This window comes from Astatotilapia calliptera, chromosome 13 (genome assembly GCF_900246225.1).
Source record: "Astatotilapia calliptera chromosome 13, fAstCal1.2, whole genome shotgun sequence".
Classification (NCBI taxonomy): domain Eukaryota; kingdom Metazoa; phylum Chordata; class Actinopteri; order Cichliformes; family Cichlidae; genus Astatotilapia; species Astatotilapia calliptera.
Genome location: NC_039314.1, coordinates 18,163,690 through 18,181,073, shown reverse-complemented (window position 1 = coordinate 18,181,073; position 17,384 = coordinate 18,163,690). Strand labels below are relative to the sequence as shown.

The 17,384-nt window shown below is 40.5% G+C and overlaps 2 protein-coding genes across 7 annotated transcripts in view; both read right to left on the bottom strand.

Moving 5' to 3' along the window:
• Window positions 1–353: 353 nt before the first annotated feature.
• Window positions 354–7,570, bottom strand: dhx32b (DEAH (Asp-Glu-Ala-His) box polypeptide 32b). Of its 2 annotated transcripts, none has more exons than XM_026191100.1 (11): window positions 7,063–7,568; window positions 6,735–6,928; window positions 5,773–6,148; window positions 5,425–5,661; window positions 4,868–4,961; window positions 4,634–4,783; window positions 3,737–3,928; window positions 3,498–3,638; window positions 2,545–2,735; window positions 1,332–1,522; window positions 354–749 (listed from the first exon to the last, which is right to left on the bottom strand). In XM_026191100.1, the coding sequence occupies exons 1-11, from the start codon at window positions 7,342–7,344 to the stop codon at window positions 575–577; spliced, it is 2,223 nt and encodes a 740-aa protein (XP_026046885.1). In that variant the 5' UTR covers window positions 7,345–7,568; the 3' UTR covers window positions 354–574. The 2 variants fall into 2 exon arrangements, with proteins under 2 accessions (XP_026046885.1, XP_026046886.1); XM_026191101.1 differs by having other exon boundaries at window positions 686–1,232; window positions 7,063–7,570.
• Window positions 7,571–10,492: 2,922 nt separating this feature from the next.
• The window catches only part of adam12b (ADAM metallopeptidase domain 12b), an 88,996-nt gene continuing 82,104 nt past the window's right edge, over window positions 10,493–17,384 (bottom strand). For 4 of the 5 annotated variants that reach the window (XM_026189368.1, XM_026189371.1, XM_026189370.1 and 1 more), the window contains one exon: window positions 14,910–16,313. In XM_026189368.1, coding sequence (XP_026045153.1) covers window positions 16,044–16,313 — 270 coding nt within the window. In that variant the 3' untranslated portion in view covers window positions 14,910–16,043. Of the gene's footprint in view, window positions 12,099–14,909; window positions 16,314–17,384 lie in introns of those variants that run through there. The other variant, XM_026189369.1, reaches the window with a different exon arrangement.

Below are 17,384 nucleotides of genomic sequence, written 5' to 3'. Positions count from 1 at the left end.
AAAGTACAGTTTGCTTTGCCATCAAACTAGCCCCTGCAATTTTCAAGGCAGCATGGCACCCTGTGGGTTATGGTCAACCGTCCTTGATGCGCTGTTCAAGCCCACCAAAGAGGTGAAAGATGTTTTCACTGTGGTGTCAGTGAACTGGGTCAGCCCTCTGGTGTCAGCTATATTCACACCAGATGGAGCTGCAGACATGTCCAGACTGCTACTGCAACTCATTAATCAGGCCGGGGACACAGTGCTATCTGTCTGATGGCTGAAGAGAGATGAGGAGGAAGGGAAGTCAGAAAATCTTTAAAGGACTCGATGGCAATGTAAAAAATCTTGAACACGTATAAATGCGAATAATATGGGCTTAAAAAGAGCAATATTTTTATTTCATATATTAGTTCATTTTTTATAGCTATTCAAATATAACATACAAAGACTATATTGGGATTGGGGGTTAGGGCACAGTAACTGTGCCACAAAAAAGTAATACAATTATAGGATTCTTTACTTGATGATCCAGTCTCTTTCTGTACTATATTGTGCAAAAAGTCCCAATAACTTGAAACAGTGGCTCCATCAGTCACTGTATAACACAGCGGTCAGAAGTCTGATCCTCATGGGATTCCTTTTGTGTTGCTGGTGGTTTCTCTTCTTGGTACTGAGAAGCCCCGTGGTTCAAAATGTTTTGCAGGATGTCTTTGCTCTCACTCGATGGTAAGTTGTAGAAAAAGTACTGTGGTGCCATCTGAATGAACCTAACGAAGGAGAGAATATTTTAGTGTTCTGTGCACCGAAAAAAACAACTGTAGACCTTCTAATTTGTGATGAATTTAACTAATGCAAACTTAATTTCAATTTGCAAAGCTGTTTTCGATCTCATTTAGTGCTGAGCGGCACACGCCTTTGTTGGAAAGAAGACTTACGCTGTGTCTGCTCCTCATATTCGAGCTACAGTGAACGGATTTGCACATGCTCGGGATGTGAAACGTAAGACAGCATGAGAAAGGCTATAGAGCTTTCTCTCCCTCCATTAAGCTGCAGCTCCACATTCTTAGAGATCTGTGCAATCCATAATCCCTTCTTCAACTAGCAGATACTTAGAAAGCAGGATTATAGGACCTCCCTCCACAACCAGCATGACCAGTCTGAGCTGAACTAGGCCTTTAAATACATACGGTTCAAAGGGGAAGGGGAATGTGTCCATCTGATTACATTTAAGCCTCCCTCAGAAGGGTGGTCTAAAAAAAAAAACTGCATCTAGTCATTTATGCAAATGTTAAAGAAGTCAACAAATGAAAATGTTAAAGGAAGGAAATGGAAACAAGGCTGAGACTTACTCCTGTGGTGTTATGTGGGTTACGGTGCGGAGGCAGTTGTCCTCTGAAAAGGAGTGTTCGTGGAACAACACCCACTCAGGCAGGCCCAGCTTGGGACTCTTGGCTCCGTAGCCAGACAGAGGATGGATCTGCGCTATGTGCTTGTGGGTTATAATAAAGTAGTTCCCAGATCCATCCACATCACGTGCCACCTGGGAAAAAGAGTTGGTGCAGGATGTGATTTCATACTTGTCATTTTTACCTTTAAATAATACAGTTTTTAAAAATAAAAACCATAGTAAATGACACACAAAAAAGCTGAATTCACACTCACAATCTGGCAGTCTATATGCAAATATGGAAATAAGTTGAAAGGGAAGGGGAGGTTAAATAAGCAGTGAGTGAAGTCAAATTTAAAGACGAGGAGTTAAACAAGTGCAAGTTCCGAAAGGAGTAGAAGTGTCGGCTGAGAGGTAGACTCTGAGAGCACAAAATACGTGGTGTTTAAAGAGTCTGATGAGGTGTTAAGATTGACAGAAGCTGAAATGTGAGCTCGAGCCAAAGCGACGTGATGAACGCAACTGAAGTGTGTGGTTAGAATTAAAATATAAATACAGCTAAGTTCAATAACTGAAGTTAGTGTGCAAAGAAGCGAAGATGCAAACCAGTGAAGTCTTTAATTAATCAGTCAAAATCTGTATTCAAAGCTGAAGGCAACATGGTGGTAAAGCTGTTGGGGCTAAATAATATAATGATAATGTTTGTCAGCTTTGATTGTTTAAATTAGTCATAAATTATTCAGCATGTCTTTAATCACCTACATGCTAAATAAATGGAAATGCATTAATATTCGAAATGGGCCCCATTCTTTGACCGTTAATTATGGAGACTAAACTCTGAGTGAAATTACACATGATTAAAACACCCTTCATAATGCTGCCATTAGTTCCACTCAGGAGAGTTTAATGTTTTTAAGAGTCTTTAGAAGGACTGTGGGTGTTTGTTGTAAGCAGAGTATTTAAATTCTCACTGCAGATCGAATACAGTTGCTGTGCTTTCTGGGCTGGAATAAAAAACAACAACAAGAAAACAGGATTTCTAACTTAACAGTTTATTCCAATATGGCCGTGTGCATGGATGGGTGCAGGATTCTCCCTACCTGCCTTGTGACCTTGACTCTGAAAAGCAGTAATGAAAATGGGAGGATGGACGCTAATAAATTACATTTTCTGACCTGCATGAAGAAACCCGCTAAGAGGGCTCTCTTAATGTTGACCGCGTTACTTCGGGAACCAAAGGCGGGCACTGAAATGGGCAGCTCGATCCTCTTCAGGGTGTCGGTGAGCTCACTGCGAATCCCGTCGGCCATCAGCAAAGCATTGTGGTCCAGATAGAAGTCTTGACACCACTTCTCTATATTACAGTCTGACAAAACAGGAAGATGGGTTTGAATTACTGAATCGGTGGCAGTAATTAAACTCTTAAAACTGCCATGTGTTTAGTTTTTCTGCCTACTGTCTAAACCAGGGAAGTCGAGCTCATCTTACACTGTGGTTCAGCCCACTTTGATGTTAAATGGGCCAAACCAGTGAAACACCTCTTTCTGTCAGTGTAAAAAAGTTTAACTACACATTTAATCCCCGCGATATTTTAATATAAGAAAAAGAAGTGCAGTTTCAAAAATAAATCTCACATTTTCTACTTGATTAAAAAAATGTAATTGTAAGAAATAAATGTGTAATATTACAGAAAAAACATGCCAGCTCATTTTACAGTCTAATAGAAAGCTGTGTTTTACATTTTTATAACTTTTTATAATTTTATATTTTATATTATTCATAACTTTTACTGTGAACCCACTGTAAAAATCCCAAATTTCTATAGTAGATGGTAAAAACACCAGGATCTTTCTGTTATTTATTTGTTTATCTGTTACTTATTTACTTTAGTGTTGTATAAACTGCCATGTAGGAAAAGCTGTAAAACTTATATAAATGCAATAAAAAGTCTAAAATTCATGTCCTTCCTCACATGCTCCAAGAATGTTCAGTGGGCCAGAATGGAATCTTTGGCGAGCTGATTTTGGCCCCTGGACCTTATGTTTGACACCGTTGGTCTAAACTGTAGGAAACTTATCACTGGTATAAACATTATGAGATTGTGCGTGGCGATGCTCTGCTCACTCACATGGATCCTGCTGGCACTGTTTAAAGGCCTTGTAGATATTAATCAGGGTGAAGTGGTCTCCCTCTGGGTGCTGGAACTTCATATAGCACTGGGTCGCCTCTGGTTTCAGCTCCACAGAAGGAACCATGAAGCAAGATGGCGCTAAAAGAATCCAAAAAAAAAAAAGCAAAGCACGGTTTTATAGATCTACATGACTCTTTATAGCATATTTGTGCTAAACAGCCACACAGTCACATTACCTGATAGCATAGCAGCAATGATGACCACCTCGCTGACGCAGTCAAACTCACAGGAGGCGAGCACGGTCTTTGCCATCTGTGGCTCCAATGAGAACTCAGACATGATGATGCCCATCTCAGACAGGTTGCCGTCATTATCCAGAGCTGCTAGGTAGTCGAGCTCCTCCAAAGCCTGCATGAGGCCTGCAGGATCTGGGTTGGACAGGGTTTTGGATTAAGCACCATAAAAAAAACATATGAGATAATTAATTACATTGAAATACATGTTGAGTAAAAGTGTTGTGTGCCATTTTTTCATGCCGTCCAAATAGTAATCCAAAGCACCAGGACAGCCCCCCACAGTGGACTGGCACCCCAGTGGGAATGCTTGGAGTGAATGGGCAGCAGCAGATTAGGATTTTATAATCCTCACCAACATCTGCCATGTATCACTATGCAAAATAAAGCTGTTTATTTATTTTTTATTTTCTTTTTTAAACAAATGCGTTTTTTCCCCTATAGAAATACAAACACAGACCTCAAGACAAAATGAGAGGAAGGGAAAAATTATGAAACCACAGCTGTCTATTATCTTGTGTTGTCCTTCATACCAACTCCGCCATGTCTGTGCTCTAATCAGCTAATGTGAGGCTCAGTGTCTGTGTGTTTGTGTGTTTGTGGGGGTGAATAAGTCCGGGGGAACAAAAGCAAACGAAAGCAGGTCAGCTCTAAAAGGATGCACGCAGAACAGGAGCTGTCAGTTTAGCTGAAGCACGGCTCACTGCCCTCCAATACAAAAAGTTCCTGTGTGCTGGAACAAAAGGCAAAGAACTGAATGAACCGGATTTTTAATTAAGTTAGGGAACAATGGTTCAGACAAAAATCAGTTTTTCTACAGTGATTTTATGCAGATCTCACCTGGTCTGTCTATGAATTCGCAGTGACCCAGTCCGGCGATCTCCATCCTTTTCAAGAACAGCACAGTGGATGTGATGTCAGACTCCACAATATGCGGGCGTATCTGAGTAGGAAGTTGTCTATCCGTTGGATAGAGACGGAAACACTTGCCTACAGGAAGCAAACATCATTTTTTAGATGGGACAGCTGCAGTGAAGTAGCAGCCACGGATTTTGTAGCATTTTAACTTCTCACCTGCCGGACCTGCCAGTTGCCTTCGACTCTCGGTTTGACCGGTGCTGATACGCTGAATGATGACTGAGTTTGTTCTGATCCTGGGGTTGTAGACCTACAACAGCACAGCGGGCTGTTAACCTTGATTTACGTTAACTAAGCTACATTTTGATGGCAAATATTTTCACCCCAAATAACACAGAAATATCTAGAAAATAATTTGAGAAAGACTGATGATTTAAATTGTTATCTTTACATAACACTGACAAGAGGCTAAAATTAAAACTTGACTTATTGTCTCTATTGTGTTGTGCTATAATATAAGATGTACCTTGTTTTCCAGACCAAAGCTTAAGCTTTAACATTTTTTTGTGAGACTTCAGAATATCGGTTTTTCTCTCATTTTCTTTCTGCATAGGAAGTCCCATACAATGCATTCAAATCTCTGCTTTTTCAACACATGAAACTCTCTAATTAATCAGCAACTGGGTCTCTGCATCAGCGATGTAATTTTTAACCCTGGAAATCAGCCTTCATGTAAGTGCTGATTTAAATAATGCAAATAACAACCAACTTACATATCTTTTCTCAAGCCCGGCATCAATAACAAAGCTTATCGAGCTAACAGGCCAGAAAAAGTCCTCATTTGGGCTTGAACTGAGGAACACTCGGCGGGTCTGGCTGGTTTCCTCTTCCCCCAGGACAGGCAGACTCCCAGGCTGCCCAGGGTGCACAGCTATTGGCAGTAGCTCACCCAGATCGATGGGTAAGCTCTTCCTCTCGTGGGACAGGATGTTGTGGGCCAGATCTATCTCCTGGTAGAGAGTTAACAAAAAGGAAAATCAGAGAAAGACGTGCATTAGTTTCAGGCTTCTGAATCTACTGGTCATGCAGTGATGTTTTGGGTTTTTTGGGGTTTTTTTTACCTGCGTTGTCACCAAAAACACAACCACATCCCCCTTCTCTCTGGAGCGATGGATCTCCAGCACGAGACGGAGAGCAGAGCAGAAATAGCCGTCGCCTGTGCTGCTGTACACCACCTCCCCTGCACCCGGGGTCTCCAGGTGAATCAAACGTGCTGCCGACCCGGTAAAGTGGGCCAGGTGCTTGGGGCTGGGTGGGAAAGCTGTAAGGAGGACCACACGGAGCTCTGGCCTCTGCAGGACGATGTCCTTCAGCAGACCCAGGAGAACATCAGTGGCTACAGTCCTCTGGTGGGCCTGATCCACGACCACAACACCGTAGTGTGCGAGCAAAGGGTCTGACATCATCTCCCTCAGAAGCATGTCATCCGTGCAGTATCTTTAAAAGGCCATAAAATGATGCTTGACATTAGGAAAGAGCAAGTAAATGTACGCACAGGCACACTGTATCTATTTTGATATAGCATGAAATTAATCTTTTCTATAATGTAAGCCTGCATGCTTAAACCAGTATGTTAAAAGAAAATCCATTCAGCATCCCTGAAGGTGGCAACTTAATGAAAAACACTTTGTCTACACTTCAGCTTTGCTGCCATTAGTGTAATTTACTCTAATAATTAGTCTGAGAAGGGGGATCCTTGCCGGGTGCCTGTTTATCTTGTCTCCCTCCCCTTAATGTGCTTAGTTTCATTGTTTCCTGGCTAACCTATGAGGGACCCACATGAGGGAGTGTGACATATGGGGAGACGGGGAGACAGGGAGTCGGGCAGCTGTGGACGAACTGCTGAAAAGAGCCTCTCAAGCCTTTTGTTCACCTCCCCTTTGAGAAGAAGAAAAGGCGGGGTGATTTAGCTTTGTGTGTCATGACCGTGCATTACTATAGCCGCCATGCTGAGAGAAAGACTCTGAGAAAGAAACATTGGATGTATAAAGTGGGAAACGTAGGAAGTGCTGCTGTACCACACCTGAGGACTGTGTCAGTAGTGCAGCAACTTTCAAGAGGGATGCTGTACCCAACTTCGTGACCGATGTTGACATCCATCTCGTCAGCCACTCTGAGGGCGAGATCTACAGCCTGTTGTGCATGTATCTGGGTACAAACCACCATGCCGTGCTGGAACTGGACTGACAGGCAGAATTCAGCACACCACTGAGGTATCTGTTTCAGAGTAAGATCAACAAGACAAATTGCTTACATTACAGATGCTTCCAGAAAAATGACTTAAATGTCTTGCTGTAAAAAAAAAGAAAAACCATCCAGTGCTGAAGTGTTGAATACCCCACAGTACTCACTTGAGAGCTCCTTCCAGTTTTGGCAGAGCCACTGACAACAACAAACTGTTCTTTGGCCAAAGTGTCCATGAATTCACACTTTGCTTTCCACACTGGCAGTTCCTTCCTTTCTTTCAGCAGTTTGTAAAACCTGGAGGAATAAGGCAGTCCATCAAACTGATTAAGCTCCAAGATGTCATCATATTCTTTGTCTCCTTCGTTCAAAGCTCCTGTGTCTGAACAACAGGGTGATTTCCCCTCTAAATAGTCCACTCCAGTTAAAGTTGTAACGTCCTGCGCCATCACAACTAGGCTCCGGGTCTGTCAGGTTTACACTTCATTTACAGAGCCACAGAAATTGAGTTTGTAGGTCTCCAGCTCTCAGTAAACTGTTGGACAGCACTCAGCCCGCCTCCGCAAGTGAAGCCAAATGAAAGGCTCACCAGGCGGCCAGCCCAGTGTTGTCATGTGGCCACTAATCTCACAGAAGTGCGGACACCAACAGATGACACACACACACACACACACACACACACACACACACACACACAGATCTGTGGGCAGAGATTCAGAGTGGTCTGGTGTTTACAATGAAATCTGGCTGCGACACAAAGATCACAACTTGTGCACAGTTTAAAATGCATTTATTTATCAACTTTGGTGTAATTTAGAAATTGATTTCATCAGTGGTCATCCTACTCAAATTAAATGAACAAAAGTGCCATCAAATGAAGAACCGTAAGCAGTCAGCCCTACTTCTGTCAAATCTACTGTCTCATATTGTTAAAACTGCACTAACTGTAAGGAAAAGCACTACAAATTATTAAGATAAAATGTTAAAAAAGATCTTTGAAATATGGGTCTAATGATTTGGATCACTGCTATTTGTCATTTGGCTTTAATCTTTAACTTCTTGAAAGGCAACCAACCAATCAACTGAAAAAAATCTTTAATAAACCACATCTAATTATTTTAGCTACATTTTACATACATGAAATGACATTTCTACAAAGATCAACACTGCAGTCAGCATTTAAATAGGTCCAAACTTTTCAAATTAAAAGAAAACAAATTTATATATCAGACAAAAAAGGAAATTTGAGGAGCTAGGGTCTAGACTCTGATGTTGATTATATGATGATTTAAGGGCAGCTTAGATCTCTGAGGTTTTCCTGTTTTTGTGTGCTTTTCCAGTGCTAGTGGTGTTAACAAGTGCTGGGGGAGCTGACCTTTAATCAACTTCAGCCTGTAGTTCGAGCACATTATGGCAAGATAACGAGCTGAACCCCAGAGAGGGCGGCGCTGCAGTTGTTGTAATGAGCCATGTTTTCCAGCAGGTGGCACTGTTGAACAACTAAGATCAACTGCTGAAGCAGTGCAGGACTTCATGAGGTACCTGAAAGGACCTGCATAAAAGACGTCACTGAGAAAATGAGCCATAGCTCAGTCTCGCTCCTTTAAGTGACACAAAGAAACCCTGCTAACAGATTTCTGCTTAATAGAACGAAAAATAAAAGAAAGGACATTTGATGTCTTTCTTTTCATATTTGCTGCTTTCATCAGAGTAATATATTCAGACACTTTATTGGTTCACCTGTTCAAGGGTTCTCTAATGCAGATATCTAATCAGTGAATCGCATGGCAACAACTCAGTGCATTTAGGTATGCAGATATGGTAAAAATGACCTCCCGAAATTTACACTGAGCATCAGAAAGGTGATGCTTTTTAGTGCCGGCCTGAGTATTCCAGAAATCGATGATTTACTAGGAGTTTCCCACACAATGGTGCGGAAAAGAGAAAATATATTTTGTTTGCGTTGAGGTCCAAATGACAACAAGAGCAACTCAAATAACCGCTTGTTACCTCCAGAGTTTTTTCAATCTTTTTAAAAATCATAATGAATAATAAAAAAAGTTTAATTTTAGCTTTCAATGTTGAAAATGTTTAGTTTTAGTAGTTTTTAATTAGTATTGTAAGCAGGGCATAATAAATAAAAACAGACCTTTCTGAAAGCAGTTCACTCACAGTCTTGTACACGTTCAGAATCTCAATAAACACATCCATTAAAGGCTCATCGGGCAAGCTGCAATAAAACTGTAAAAATAAAAATTACAATTTTTTTTAATATACTAAAAAATAGATACAACTATGGTATCGATTTCAAAATCCTACATCAGTTTTCAGAAAATGTGATCTCTGACATTTTAAAGTAAACGAAATTCAAACTTCCCAGAGGTTTTTAGCAGAAACCATCCATGGTATCAGCTTTAAACTCCTACGTCGCTTTGTTCTCAAGTCATTGCATTCACAAACTTGGCTGTTCAAGTTTAGTTTTTATTTTTATTTTATGTAACTAAAATGGTTTTTTCACATCTAGTTTTAGCTTTAAAACTAACTTGGTTACAACCAAGATTTGCAGAAGAACATCTCCTTTTAAAGCAGATAGGCTATAGCAGTAGAACACCGCACCGGTTACCACGCCTGTCAGCTCAGAACAGGAAACTGAGGCTACAGTTTACACAGACTCACCAAAATTGTACAATAGTAGAAAAATGGCAAAATGTTTCCTGTTCTAATGAGTCTTGTAATTTCTACTGTGACATTTGGATGGTAGGAACATAATTTGGCATAAACAGCATGAAAACATGGATCAATCCTGCCTCATATGACCCCTTCAGACTGCTGCTGGTGGAGGTTTAATGTCTTGGCACACTTTGGGTCCTAAATGCCACAGCCTGCCTGAGTATTGCTGTTGACCATGTCCATCCCTTTATGATCTCTGTGTACCCGTCTTCTGATGGCTGCTCCCAGCAGGTTAATGCGCCATGCCGTGTTAAGCTCACATCATCTCAAAGTGGTTTATTGAACCTGACAGTGAGTTCAGTGTACTCAAAAGTTCTCCGCAGGTACCACGGTCTCAATCCAATAGAGCACTTTTAAGTGGTGGAACAGGAGATTAATTTTGTGGATTTTCAGCAGACAAATCTGCAGCAACTGTTCGATGCTATCATGTCAATATGGATCAGAATACCTGAGAAATGTTTCCAGCACCTTGCTGAATCTACGCCATGAAAAGTTAAGGCAGTTCAGTTGCTAGTTGGTCAGTCGGTTTATTGCATCGTCCTTATTGGTCATGGTGGCTTCTTTGTGGATTTTAATGTGGTGTGTTGCATTCTTATAGTCATAAATCAAAGTATGAATGAAATTAAAACACCGTCTTGTAAACAGGGGACATTTAATTGGCTCTGATGTCTTCTCACAGCTTAAATGTAATCCTGACACCTTTGTCATTCTTTTAAAACGTTGGAAATCGTCCAACACCATGTTTTCACCTCCTAATGTAATAGTGGCAACGTCTCAAAGCAGTTCTTTACATTTCTGTGCTTTAAAAAAAGAAGAAGAAAACAACAACAACAAAAAAAAAGAAAAACTGACATTTACACTTTACAATGGTTTTTAAACATGTTACACTTAAAATTTAATAAACACAGTACATTTAGGTTTTTACAGATGGCATAAACATTGAACAGCTAATTGACACAGCAATAAGACATATTTTCCAGCAGAGCGGTGACTCTGTTGAACACATCTGAACACATCCAAAACAAGGGAAATAAAGCATCATTTAGATACTACAAAAACACAATGCAGGTATGCAGGGCGTGACTGGCTTCAGTTATTCTGCAGCAGCGATTGAACAAGCACTGCATTCGGAAACACTGCAAGTACAAAATGCCTTATGCAAACACTGACACGTTGCGCTGTGAAGTTAACAATTGAGTCCCTCAAGTCAACAACTAACACTGAGAAAAAAAAAAGAAAAAGAGCCTGACTCATGCTCTGGGGTGCAATGAGCGCCGCTGTGAATGCGTGAGTGAGCTCGGCGTTCGACAACAGTGAAGTCATAGAAACTCCAAAAGGAATGTCGTGAAAGCAACAAAAAGAACAGGACGGATACGGTAAAACATCTCGCTGGAAAGCTTGTGGCGTCATCCGGCTTGGCTCGCCCTCTCAAGGACGAGGCGAGCGCAAACGTTAAACATACAAACGCCAGTATTGATGTTGAATCATTCGGCGGTGGTGTAATTCTTTGGAACACAGTCAGTCTGTCAAGTCTGTTGACACTCCACAGCACTTGCCAGTATCAGGAGAAAACATGTCTAGAGTCCAACGCATGCCCCGAGCAGTATGTCAGAGGCAGGCTGAGGTGTGTGAAAATTACTTTCCTCTTTGTACTTTCCTGCAAAAATGAACTTATAAGGAATAAAAGAGCCTGGTGCACAGACTGTAAAGTGAGCGGATTAATGCCACAATAAAAATGTAGTCTACGTCTTAAAAGGGAATCAAATTCTTTTTATCCAGCGTTTAGATGATTCATGAAGAAAATAGCTGTATTTTCACAAAAATAGGAGATTTTTTTTTTAGCACTGAGGCAACAAGGACATAGAGGACTTATTTGGTGTTCAGTACGTGATAAAAAATGAAAAACTGGAGAAATAACATTGCGCCACTACTTACCGACTCGTCCTCTATCTCCATTTATCATCATCCAAGTCAAAAAACAAAATGTTTTGCACTTTGATCATTCAAGCAACGTGACGAGTTATAAAAAAGACTTTATATTTCAGCATTTTGCTTAGAAGAAAATGTATAAAAACAATCACAGAATGCAAAAACGAAGTGTCCGTAATGACGCCTCGCGTTCGTCTTTTCCTCGAGTTTCCCACGAAGAGAATCATCCCTCATCAGAGTCCTCTTTGCACAAACCGGTAGTATCCTAGTTAAATAGTTAAATAGATAAATAGTTCACTGGTACCTGAGCAAGGATGACAAAGCACCTTTTAGAGGCGTAGCATCAAGGTTTGATGTTAGCCCCCGTTTTTGCTGGGAACTCTGTGACACTTCCAATTGTCCCAAAGGTCTAACAGAGTCTCAGAAATTAGTGCAAATTAAGAAAGTCTCCATCTATTAGTCGGAGATCTACATGTCCATGAAGTTGAGAGCTCAACAGTCCTTTTGAATCTTTGGTGGTCTGTATGGCAGTGCCGGTGCAGGTCTGAAGAGTGAACACAACACAAATAGATTACAACATTACAATGGTAATAATAAGTAACTATATAAATATCTCCTTTCAGACAGGTAGGTCTCATTTCTGAAAATGTATATTATCTAAAACATGATGATAATCTGTCCAGTTTGAATGGATCTCTAAATTCAGAGAGAAGTCAAATGGAAAACATCTTTGCTTTAGCTTATCAATAATAGATACATGGAGAGATGAATGACACCATTAGGTTCTCTTTAAGCGTCTCTTTCACTGTGCACTTCAGCTCACCACCAGTTGTGAAATCTGCTTGAGAAAGGGAGCTTGGATTCAGAGGTGTGGACTCGAGTCACATGACTTGGACTCGAGTCAGACTCGAGTCATTAATTTTATGACTTTAGACTTGACTTGAAAAAATGTTCTAAGACTTGTGACTTGACTTGGACTTTTACACCAATGACTTGGGACTTGAATTGGACTTGAACCGGTTTACTTGAAAAGACTTGATATTTTACCCCAAATATAAAATTTAACATGCATATTATATAGAGATTGAAAATGTGACGTCATTCACGGGTAGAACCGCAAAGGATTCTGGGAACTCGTGGCAAGCGGTACTAGCGCACGCAGGCTTTCAATTAAAATCAGTTATACAGCGATAAAAAGAAACACAAAAATGTCAAGAAGCCGTTGTATTATTAACTGCAATAGCCGGTCGCATGACAGCCACGGGAAGCCGACGGGTAAAGAGATCGGTTGTTATCGGATTACGTCGTTGAAGAGAAATTGTTCGAGCCATGTTTCCGAAGTAACAAAGACGCGACGGATGGTCTGGATTGCAGCCATTCAAAGATCAAATATAACGTCCCAGAACACTCCAGCTCACAGGTTAGTCTGCTCCAAGCATTTACACGAAGGTCAGTGTTTTGTAGTAGTTAATACGTCATTTTCATAACATAATTAGTGATATAGGTTACAAGCAAGTCTGGCGCTGAACAGAAATTGTCGCGCTATGCTCCTTTGTTTATTGTGCATAAATAGTGAATTGTCCTGACACAATATTGCGTTTCGCTTCTGTTATTATGGTACATTGACAAAAACATATACTTTATTCACAGGATAAAACAGGTTTTTTGTATCACTAATTGCCCAGTACGATTACAGCATACAGTATTATTGTCACTGCTACATTTCTGTGATGCTACCAGAAATTATTTCCACTACTAATTAACTACCGTTGAGCTCAAATGTCCTATTAATAAACGGTTAACGAATGTGTATTTATGACGACGATTTGTGGACTGGTAAACTTATGATACGTACGATGGTCTTTCGTTCTACACGGTGCAGTTCAAGGTCCTGCACCCATCCGTCGGTAAACTGTACCTGGGCTTGTTGCAGTGACCTGAAGTTACTAAACTTCATGAGTGTATGCGCTCACTCCAAGAAGCGTATAATTATAAATATGCATATAAATATGCTAAGATGAGATAGCGGACTTCATCTAACTAGCAAATGTTGTCCAGGCTACGTTGGTGATACAGTTTTTTTTAATGTGTATGATATTTTTGTCATGCGATTTTAAAGCTGGTCCTACAACCGCATCCAAGAATAACATGCAGCGTATCTCAGAACTGTCGGTGAAAATTATTCTTGGAGCTAGGTTTAATTGAGCTGCATTTTAAAGAGGTGCAATTTCACAATTTGTGTATATTTTCTAAGTTCACTATTTTGTCATGTGTTGAGAAAAACACAGATTTTAAAATTACATGGTCTAATATTTACATTTAGCATATAACTGCAACATTATTTTTTCGTTGTTTTTTTTTTTAAAGACTCGAAAGGACTTGAAATTCAAAGTTTCAGACTTGTGACTTGACTCGGACTTTTACACCAGTGACTTGAGACTCGACTCTGACTTGCCTGACATTACTTGAGACTTGACTTGAGACTTGAGGATAAAGACTTGAGACTTACTTGAGACTTGCAAAACAATGACTTGGTCCCACCTCTGCTTGGATTGCTCAGCCCACACTGGAAAAGGATAGCGCTTTTGTTTTGTAGGGTATCGTTTCCAGTAACTAAAGTGGTCGATGCTGGAAACTGGACTGACTGTGAAAATGTAACTTGGCAAAAGAAGAATAATCTCATTGTCGATAATGACATCACTCAGAAAGAGATAATGGCATTATTTTTATTACTAGATTGGAGACAAGAAGTATATTCAGGTCTATAAGTTTTGAATAAAGACACAGTTTTTACAGTTTTTGTAGTTTTGCCTCTGTACAGCACCAAAGATTATTTTAAATCAACTACGCACTCGATACGCACTAGACAGTTGACTTGACAGGCAGTTGTCTGGCCATGTCTTGTTCCCTGGCTGTGTTGTGACAAGTGAAGCAGGCATAATATCTGAAGTCAATTCAAAGTTTTCAATTTATATTTTATACTTTTCCACTGTAATTTTAAATATGAGGCTCAAAGAAACGTCAGTGTAAGTGAAGGAGGCCATCACTAGGTTAAAAAACAAAACAAATCTATCAGTGAGAGAACAAAAGCTTTACAAGTCACCAAATAAACAATCTGGGGTACTCAGAGCTCAGTAACACTAAACCAACACAAACTCAGCATCGCTGTACAATCGAGAGATGCCTTCATGAATAGAAATATAGAGTTTACATCAAGAAGGACAGATTAGAGCCTTTGATCGAAATGAAAAGAAACTAATTCAGCCAAGCTGGATTTGTGACTCGCGTTTATTGATGATGCGACTGCCGATAGAAGTAGCAGGATGAATTCTGAAGTGTTCAAGGCTATACTCTCTGCTCAGATTCAGCCAGATTGGACAGTGCTTCACAGTGCAAATGGATAATGGCCCAAAGCATACTCCAAAAGACTCCCAAGAGTTTTTCAGGGGAAAGGAAATGGGACATTCTTCTTCTTCTATTCAACAGCCAGCTCAGTCACCTGATCCCAACAAAATAGAGTATGCTTTTCAGTTATTAAACTGGAGGAAGAGAAAGCCACAAACAAGAAGCAACTGAAGCCAGCTGCAGTACAGGTCTAGCGATATTAGACTTAAGACAATCATTGACTGCAAAGGCTTTTCATCAGATTATTAAAAACTTTCCTTATATTTAAGATTATGTCAGTTTGTCCAATTAATTTTGAGTCTCTCAAAATGTGGGACTGTGTCTAAAAATGTCAGTAATCCCCTTAAATTAAAGCCTAAAGGCTGAACTTCAATAAAACAGTGTATATTTGATTCAAATTCCAGTGTGGTGGTTTTCAGAGGCAAAACTGCAAGAAATATGACTTTTACTAGTAAACTAACTATAAGTAATCCAGAGGAATTAATAAATCCAAACTAGTTGTGCATTCTGCATGATGGTGACGTACAACTGAAATTTAATGCTGTTGCGTTAAAAGCATGCTTTGTTTGCTTCAGTATATCAAATCCTCCACTTCACTGCTTTTGTGTACAGCGATAATAAAAGTGGTTTAATAAAACAGGAAGCATCACAAATGCGAAAAGTTTATGCAGCGAAAAACAATTTTTTATTTGCCCTCATGCTTTGGGACAGAAGAGGTAATAATCCTTGTATAACCACCGTAATAGCCAGGCTAGCACTCCCAACTATAAGGAGGAAGTTATGAATATCCAACAGCATACTTCACACAGAGCGCGTCAGCAAAGCTGAATTTAATGAGTGTTGTGAGAGTTGAAAATGATGAGGTTGGTGAACAAATTTGTCAAAAGATTCACAAGTAAATGAGCGTCCCTCGCGCTCACAACAATCATTAATTAGCCTTTAATCACAAAATAACTTGAACTCCATTAGTGATGCAGCCTGTGACAGAAAAGATGACATTACTCTTTTCCCGAACTGCTACGGCTTCTTCTTAGGTGCAAAATGTCACACAAGAATTAAGTCTCTTTAAATAAACTACCAAAAACTAAGTGACAAAAAAAGCCATCAATTTAACAGAGAGATGAAGACGTCTGAAAAGGCCTTTTAAGTAGTGTATTTTTTTGTCATGCTCCACAGACCTGCTTGGTAAAGGGATGGAGGGTGGAGGCCTTGGCACAGTGGGGATAGGTATGGGAAGGGCCGCTTTCCCGGGGATGTGCCCCCCTGCTGTTGCGACACTGTTACCCAGTCGAGAGCTCCTCCCAAGTGGGTCTGCAGGTAGGGGCTTCTGGGGTGGACTGGGTTTCTCAAAGTCCTATAAAAAGAACACAAAAAGTACCAATTTAGTTCATGTACTAATTTAAAAAACACCACAAAGCACGTCAGTCTTATCTTGAGTCAGTGCACAGAGCAAGTGACCTTCTAAGCTTTTTTTTCAGTATGGATTAGTTGTGCAGCAGCTATCTGAACACAGACGCAAATGCGTTTCACTAGAGGGCACTGTGTTATCATTATCTCCTCTGAATTCCCACAGCTAACATGAGATGAATCCCAAACCTCCCCCTGCTCGTCTCCACCACCTCTGTGGCAGTGCTGTGAGAGGGTAGAAGGTTATCTGGATGAGGTGTCATCATGTGGTACTAATCTACACAGAGGGAGCGCGCAGTTGATAAACATCTGCTACCAGCTGCCTGGCTGCTATCACACACACACACAAACGGACATGCACAAAACCTTCCCACAACTGCCCACGCCATGGCACACGCACGCAGGTTTACATGAGCAAACTTTAAGTAATCTGCATGTGGAAGAAGAAAAAAATCCCCACATCATGCATGGATAAGACTCAGAAAGCTGGATGGTTTAAAACATTCATGAATGCAGCCAAGATGTGACCGAGTTTGTCACATCTACATGCAAGAGTTATAAACCTGTGTGTTCACTGCTGCGCAACCCAGGCGCCTCAAATGTGACAATCTTTCATGGCAACACTAACTGCATGTATGCTTTTTTTCTTCGTTTTTTTTTTTTTTTTTTACATAAATTGCAATAAAGAAATTCAAATGCAGTGATACTTTAAACTCACCAGACACAGTTAAAGTTTAAACTGAGCATCAGAATGAGGAAGAAAAGTGATTTGAGTAACTTTGATTTTTGGTTTCAGACAGGGTGGTCTGAATATTTCAGAAACTGCTCATCTGCTGGCATTTTCCCACGCAAACATCTCTAGGGTTTACAGAGATTAGTCCAACCCCCCCAACCCCCACCCCCCCCCCCCCCCCCAAAAAAAAAAGAAAAAAAAAGCAGCTGGGTGATTGTTGATTTCAAAGGTCAGAGGAAAATGACCAGTCTTCTTCAAGCTGACAGGAAGGCAACAATATCTCAC